The sequence below is a fragment of the Suricata suricatta genome, chromosome 4 (genome assembly GCF_006229205.1).
Source record: "Suricata suricatta isolate VVHF042 chromosome 4, meerkat_22Aug2017_6uvM2_HiC, whole genome shotgun sequence".
In the NCBI taxonomy this organism is placed as follows: domain Eukaryota; kingdom Metazoa; phylum Chordata; class Mammalia; order Carnivora; family Herpestidae; genus Suricata; species Suricata suricatta.
Window position 1 is genome coordinate 146,364,941 of NC_043703.1, and position 7,998 is coordinate 146,372,938.

The following is a 7,998-nucleotide window of genomic DNA, read 5'->3' on the forward strand; positions in this document are numbered from 1 at the left end:
CAGCAGTGGGGTGGGGGGAATCAGGACCCCAGCCAGCACTGGGGTAGGGGGAATAAGGACCCTGGCCAGCACTGGGGTGGAGGAATCAGGACCCGGCCAGCACTGGGGTGGGGGGGAATCAGGGCCCTGGCCAACACTGGGGTGGGGAGGGGGGCAAGGCCCAGGGGGAAGAGGAAGGTGGGCGCTCTGTTTGGGAGAAGCACCAGCAAGATTTATTGCGCCCCTGGGAGGAGGAAGTGGGCTGAAGCCAAACAAGCTACCTTCACAGCTGGAGAGCAGCTTTGGAACCTTCATGCCCCAGGGCATGGGGGGTTGGGGGGGGATTGGGGGGGCAGGTGTTGAGCTGTTGCTTCCTGGTCAGGGACCAAGGATGGAAGCAGATCCTGAGCTCTTTCCCATGGATCACAGATGTGGCTGCAGCATTAACTGGGCACTCTAGGCTGCGGCTCTCTGTCCCCAGGGTTGGCAGGAAGCTGTGCGTACTTGTACAGCATTCTGGAACTGCACTGTCTGATGTGGTAGCCACTAGGCATGTGTGGCTACTTAAGTTAAATTAAAATTTAAAAATTAAAAATGTTGGACTGGCCACTTTCCATGTGCTCAGCAGCTACAAGTGACTAGTGGCTCCCGTACTGGATGGCACAGGTCACAGAGCATTTCTTGGAAGAAAGTTCTGACAGTGTGGTGCTAGAGGGTGATGGCCTGCCCCTTGGGCCACATCTCCTCGTTGACGGCTCAGCATCTCACCAAATCTCCGAGGAGCATCTGCTCTGTACAGCCACGCTAGGCGAGGGCTGCAGATTCCGTACACATGGCTGTCTTTGTGCCTAAAGTGCTCTCTCCTGACATTGCAGTCACGTTTGCCTGTGCCGTGGCCCCCATGTCTAGAGACGAGGCAGGAATCCAGGCCCATGGTTCGCGTCCCCTCTTCCCCTTTAGCAGGGTAGGAGTTCTGGGCTGCCCCTGCTCTGTGCAATTTCTGTACTGTTCCAGATGACATGTCCTGGTGGTGACTCGTTAGTCTGGCTCCCACAGTGCCAGGATTAAGTGGGGCCCTGCTTCCTGCTTGGAGTGACATCTTGAGAGGCCCTAGGGATGCTGGCTCAGAACCTGCTTTCACTTTGGAGGGTCTTGTTTAAAGAGATTCCTCCCTGTGAATTCCCACACCCTTGGCTTAAGACAGCCTGGCACTCCTGCTCCCCGAGACCAGTCACTCCCAGGTCACCTGACTGCCCTGACCACCCGAGCTCCTGGGAGTACTGTTCAGCTTTGACCTGGCCGGCATTTAGCTTGGGACTTGCAGAGATGACTGGTGACTGTTCTTTGAGCGAGGTTGTCACCGTATCCTTTGGATGGAGCAGCATGTGTGGGTCCCTAGTCTAGATGGTGGCTGCTGCCCCAGGCACAGCTCTGGAGTTTTCCAGAATTTGTGTGTCGTGGTCCTTCGCCCTCTCATCAGGGAGAGGTGAGCCGTTTGAGCTCTGATGTCCCGGGGCCTCCTGCCCCGTGATTCCTTCCTCTGCTTCCTCCCTTGCTCAGCTGGTCAGGCCAGGGTTGGCGCCCGCTGACCTGTTTTGGCTTTGAAGGGGCCAGGAAGCTCCACGAATCTGGAGAAATCAGGCCCAGACCAGATGTGTTTGTGGACAGCTGTGTATCTGCTCACAGCCTGTGATGCGTTGTAGTGACGTGTGTGTACACAGGACGTGTGTAGGACACACGAGGGCATACGCACGGACACACCATGCAGACTTTACATGCTTGCTTCATGCAGACCCCACACGCGTCCAGCCACCTGGGCGCTGCTGGGTTCTCGCTCCACTGAAGTCTCCCTCCCGCCGCCCTGACACGGGTGTTGCAGAAACCTAGCTTCTCCTCAGCTGGGCTCGCGCATCCAGACCCCTGCTGGCCGCCTTGCTGCGATGAACTCCTGAGTGCCTCATCAGGGCCCCGGGGAGCAGCGGGCCTCCGGCCTCCGTCTCAGTCCTGAGCCAGCACGAAGGCGCGGCCTGGCGTGAGCCACCTCAGGAGGAGGAGGCCCGATCCGCTCCCTCCCAGAGCCTGGTGGAGGCCACGCTGACCGCCCTGGTCAGGGGCTCACGGCTCACCTGAGCACAGCAAATACCGGTTTACAGACCCCGGCCCAGGCCACGCGCCGCACCCCAGCCAGCCCCCCACCCCCCACCCCAGGCTGCACGCCACCCGGCGAGGCCTTGGGTGCTTCTCCCCAGGATCTGGGTAGCATTTTTGCTCTACCCACAGCGCCCACCAGAGACTTTCCGGGCTTGTCCTTTCTTTTGCCTCATTTGGTTCTTTTCCCAGAGAGGGTCAAGGCCTTGACTTTGTGTGTATTTTTAGGATCACTGTCAAAGCACTGCAGGACCGGAGAGAGGCCGTGCGAGGCGACTTACCGCCTGCTCCATCTCTCCGTGTGGAGCCATGTCACAGGGCCTGGACTTGGAGAGTCCGGTGGATCCCTGTCCCCGGGGCCTGTCTTCCGTCCTGTGGCTGACTCCCTTCTCACCTGTGTCTGGGACACTAGCTCTCAGGACAGCACATTCTTTGATCGAACTGCTAGGACTCTTAGAACATTCTTTCTGTTCTGGAAGCAACGGTCTGTTCTCCCAGCTTTACATCACTGGCTTCCTCCGGGGTGGGGGGGGCCTCCAGAGCAAGTGTCCTCCCTTTCCCAGTCGCTCTGTGTCACTGCAGAGCCCTCTCTGGCCGGTTCCTAGCCCCTCAGCCCACCTTTGATGCCTGCCCCAGGCTCTTGCACCCTTTGGTCACTGCCCCATGAGGGCGCAGACAAATGGTGCCCTTCGGGACACTTTCTCCTCGGGTGCTCCTCAAGCGGCCCTTCCAGACCTTAATGTGGTCGCGAGTTGCCTGAGGGTATCTGGGCCTCAGGTGATGCTAAGGTTGCCACTCTGAAGGCCAGACTGGGCTGGGGGTCCTACGGTCCTGAGGGATGGCTCTGCACCGGGGCCCACAGAATGTTCCAGCGGGCTCACCCCTGAGTTTCTAGAGCAGCGTTGTCAGGTCCTCGCTAGGGAAGGTTTAGTCACTTTCCGTTCCTTCACATTTGTAGTGGAACAGCATCCCGAGTGGGGGGCAGAATTGGTGTGTGAGACGCACATCCTTGGGTGGAGAGGAAACACCACCGTTCTGGTCAAAGAGCCCTGGGCTCCGGTTCTGGGTCGTCGCTAAGTCTGAGGAACGCCACTCAGCGCCTCCATGCCTCGGTTGGGTCCCCTGCAAAATGGAAGCAGTGTTAGACATACGTAAAAATCCAGGGCAGATGAGAAAGTCTTAGCAAAGAAGAGGGACGATTTTGATATGGGTCGGTAGTGTCCATTTGCCCGGGGAGTTGTATTTGAGAACTACAGAAAAGAGCAGCCCAGGGCGATCGTGCCGTCCCTCGGCTCCCTGAGAGGCCCTCTGCCTCCTCCCCGTTGTGCGGGGGGAAGGGTCCTCCCTGGCCCTCAGTCTCCTCCCTCAGCTCACATCCAGGCAGACGTGGGGGTCTGGAGCCCGCCCCCTGGACTTGCAGGAACCTTCCCTGTCTAAGAATTCCAGTCATTAGAGACAAGCTGGGGTCACAGGGTCACAGCTGGCGGCAGCAGGAAGTTTTGTGTTTATTTCCAGTTTAAAAAGTATTTTTGAAAAAGCAGCAGCAGTATAACCATGTAGCAGTCTTGAAAAACATTTCGAGTTTTCTCTGAATTCCACACGCCAGGTCAGATTACCCTTTTCTGTGTCACGCAGACTCTTCTGCCTTGACTCGGACACACACGTGGGTCTGCGGTCCCCTGCGTGTCTTTGTCTCTTGTCATTTTCTTATCGTAGCCCTTTTCATTAGGATCACTTCTGAGGTTCCATAATCTTCCATCTGAAGGATGTGTCTCTGTTGAATGAGCCACGGGCTGGGCATCTGGGCCACGTAGTCTTTTCCACGAGTGTAAGTGAGGGTGCAATGGAGTTCTTGCACACACATCTTTTTACTTTTCTTGGATTATTTCTGTTGGAAAAATTCCCAGGAGAGCCATTAATGGGTCAGAGGCTCAGAACATTCTTACGGCTTCTGAAACATCTGTGGTTGCTAGTTTAGGAAGAGCAGGCTCTGCCTCTATGTCGGGGAGGCCGACCCACGTCCCCAGCTGCTCTGGGTGGCCCTGCACCCCTGAAGATGTCTGGCTGTGTTTTCAGAGAAATTGGGACTGTGGTCAGGGGCACGGGGCACCTCATAGGACTAGTCTGGCTCCAAGGGAGCCCCGAGAGGCTCTTTTGGAGGGACAGGGTCTGAGAGGGCGGGAAGGCCTGACCACGTGGGTGCTGGGGTGGCCAGGCTGGCTGGCTGGGAGCCCAGCTCGCACCGCTTTCCCAGCCCTTGGTGTCCCGCGCCCCCTGCCGGCTCACACATCTGAGTGGCCTCTTCCCCGGGCAGGCGGGTGCCCCCCATGCTCCTCACACATCTGCCGCTTCCTCCACTTAGCGCTTAGCAAGAGCCTGCACGCACACCTGGGGGGCGTGGGGGTGGGGAGGGGAGATGGGGAGGAGGGGGAGAAAGGCTGAGACATGCATGGAAGCCCAGACCCTTGTTCGTATCTCCCCCACCATTGTGTGGGGACCAGACAGAGGCCCTAGGCCCGGCCAAGGGACGCCAAGGACTTTCTGCTCACCTGGGTGCCCCGCTGGGACTCTTAACCTACAAGAGGTGGCCCAAAGGGAGTTCAGGCCTCGTCTTCCTGAGATCCCGCTGTCCCCACGCCCTCGGTAACATGTCACCTGAGGTGACAGAGATCTGTGATACACTGAACACTTGCTGTGTGCGGACACCGTTCTTAGTGCCTTCGGTTCAGGGTCACTTTGTCGTCTTCTCCCAAGCAAGGCACAGGGAAGTTAGCGGCGGCCTGATGTCACCGCGAATTAGCGGCAGGGCAGGGAACTGAGTGAGCTTGGCCATGGCGCCCAGAGCCCAAGCTCTTGACCGCCACACCCTCGTCCCTGCCGGCCTGGCACAGACCAGCGCCCGGCACTTGGCCGTGGGCTGGGACCCGGGGATTCCTGCCCCGGTGCTCGCTGCGCCCTCCCAGCCTCCGCTGCCCCCAGGCTGCCCCAAGCGCCTGCAGGGCCCCAGGGCCCTCTGGCTTCTCTCAAATATCCTCCTGGAGGCTCATGCCCTTCCCAAACTGAGCACTTTCTCCAAGGTGCCTGGGTTCAGTTCAGTGCCACGTGTGCCCGGGACACCCCGTCGCTGCCTCCTGAGCTCAGGAGGAGGTAATGACACCAGGCTTATTTTGGCTTCTCATTCTCCCGTCTGGGGAGGCTTGCGGCCATGGGGGGGAGAGAGCTGTGGAAACGAAGAATCTGGTCCCCGTAAGTGCCAGGCATGCCGGGCGGGGGCCTCGCCTCCTCACAGCGTTATGACTTCCCCTCAGGAGGCCTGATTCTCCCCACGAAAACGGGGATAAGTGACAGGAACCTTCCTGTGGTGCCATGAGGGCGCGGCAGGGGCCTCTGGTCCCAGGCTGTCCCTGCAGCAAAGCCGACTTCTCCTGGAGGAGGGGAGGCCCCAGCCCTCTGCCTTCTGGGGGGCGAGGGGGCCAGGGCCCTGGACCCCAGAGAGCCTCTTACTTGCCCCCCGCCCCCAGAGGAGAGGAGCAGAGAACCTCCCCACCTTGGTTCTCCTGCCTCTGAGAAGGTGCTTTTCAAATACAGGTGTAGCTGGGCTCTCTGGCCTCAGGGCCCGCTGGGGCCTGTCACCCTGCCCGGGCCCCTGGAGGAGGTCCCCACTCCCTGCCGAGCCCCTGCTCCTCCAGGGTCCAGCAACCCCTGGGCAGGCCCCAGGCAGCGGCTCGTGGCTCAGCACCTAGGTGGCTCGGGCAGCGGTCCCCCCACACCCAGCGGCCTGCTCTCAGAACCGCTCCACCACGGGCTCAGACCCAGCCCCGCCTCTGTTCCCGGTCTTGTCTCTGTCCCCTCCGTGCACCCTCCCCACTTCTCTTGCTGCCGCGCCCCCCAGGCCTCCGCTCAGCCTCATTGCCGACATGTGTCCCGGCCTCCATCCTGCAAACCTCAACCTGAGCTGTGACCTCAAGTTTCTCCTGTTGTCACCTGCCCCCTGACCTAGAGCCCAGGGCTGGCTCTGGCCTCACCCCTTGCACCTCCTCCCGGGGGCTGTCTCCAGTCCCCCTTGCCCTGTGCTCAGCCCACGGGCCAGCTCCCGGGTCACAGCCCTCGGCCTTGGTCCCTCTCCACAGCTTTCAGGAAGGAGCTCCTTGTTCCTTGCCTGGCACACGAGGCCCTTCAGGATGCGAACCAGGGGTCAGCAGATGTTCTCTAGAAGGGGCCAGATAAAGCCCTTTCAGTTTTGGGGCAACCCAACCCTGTCGGAGCGAGGAAGCAGTCATAGGTGACATGTAACAAACGAGCGTGGCCGGGGACCCACGAGACTTGATCTGCGGACAGCAGCAGCCGGGTCTGGGCCGCAGGGGGCAGTGTGTGGACCCGCATCCAGACCAAGCCCGCGGGGCTGCGGGCGCCTGTTCCTGCCCCCGTGGAAACCCCTGCAGGTCCCTGAACCTGCTGTCCCAGGTCTCCGTGCCAGATGTGACCTGCTCCCTCTGATGAGAGGTTCTCAGCATCGTCTTCTAGGAAGTCCCCCTGTTGCCCCCAGCACCCCCAGCTGACTCTGACGCCCTTCCTTTTTTGTTACTGTCCGCTCTCCCTCGCGGGTCTTGGCACTTACTACTCCACTGTGGTGGGAACGCTTACCCACCCCACCCCACCCCCAGACCTCAGCCCCCTGAGAGCAGAGACACCCTTATTTTGTGGCATTGGCACGTTGTAGCATCCTGCCTGGCACCTAGTGGGCCTTCAGTCACGCTCAGAATTCTCGAGTGATCACGCTGTGCAAGGTGGGGTGGGGTGACCCAGACCCAGAATCAAGCATGGTTCCTTCCTGGGTTTCTGAGTCCCGTCAGGGCCCTGGGGGTGCACAGTCACCACCCTGGGCCTCCGGCTGCTTCCCGGCGTGGGGCCTGCGCTGTAATGTGCCCATGGAGGGTCAGCTGGTTCCTCGCTGATGTGTGTCACCAGGATCGGGGTGTTTCTTCCCGGAAGTACCCAAACCTGTCCCTGGAAGGGTGCAGACCAGACCCCGCTTCTCCACTAACCGTCTCCCCCTCCTCCCAGGAGAACCTTATGCTTTCCATCCTGCCCAAGCATGTGGCTGACGAGATGCTGAAGGACATGAAGAAGGACGAGAGCCAAAAGGACCAGCAGCAGTTCAACACCATGTACATGTACCGCCACGAGAACGTCAGGTGCGCCGGCCGTGGGCCTGGGCTCCGAGAGCAGGGCGGGCTGAGCTCTGTGGGATTCGAGAGTCTTCCCCCAGGGCTAGAAGCTCGGCCGTGCTGTGAGCCTGGGCCCCGTGGGAACAGTCTTGCAGACAGATGCCGGGGCCCGGCCAGCTAGGCCATGGGGTCAGGCCCCATCATTGTAGATGTCCCCCCAGAGTGGGGATATGACGTCTGTGAGGTCACCCACACGTCCGGGGCGGCACGGCCGGCAGCTGTGCTCCTACCAGCAGGGGTGACTTCATCCCGGGGCCAGGAGCCGGCAGCGTGGGGGAGGGAGAGGCCCAGGAGGAGACACTCCACGTCAGAGCCCCGAATTCGCCCCGGGAGTGCCGGGGTCTCGCTGCTCTGAGGTTGAGCGCCCTCCCCGCCCCCTGCTGCGGTCTGGGGGCAGGAGTGGTGGCCGAGCGCTGTCTGGGGCCTCACGCGGCACCCTCCCGTCTGTCACAGCATCCTCTTTGCGGACATCGTGGGCTTCACGCAGCTGTCTTCCGCCTGCAGCGCCCAGGAGCTCGTGAAGCTGCTCAACGAGCTCTTCGCCCGCTTTGACAAGCTGGCGGCGGTGAGTGCCGTTCCGCTGGGCTCCCGGGGCGGGGCCACCCCCGGGGGCGCGCGTGCCCCGCCCCCTGCCCGCCCTCCG

General features: G+C 60.9%; 1 protein-coding gene across 2 annotated transcripts in view; it reads left to right on the forward strand.

The window, feature by feature from the left end:
• Positions 1-7,998, forward strand: part of ADCY3 (adenylate cyclase 3) — an 82,418-nt gene that overhangs the window by 54,288 nt on the left and 20,132 nt on the right. For both annotated transcript variants that reach the window (XM_029938194.1, XM_029938195.1), the window contains exons 3-4: positions 7,192-7,322; positions 7,809-7,920. In XM_029938194.1, the coding sequence (XP_029794054.1) occupies positions 7,192-7,322; positions 7,809-7,920 (243 nt within the window). The remainder of the gene's footprint in view (positions 1-7,191; positions 7,323-7,808; positions 7,921-7,998) is intronic.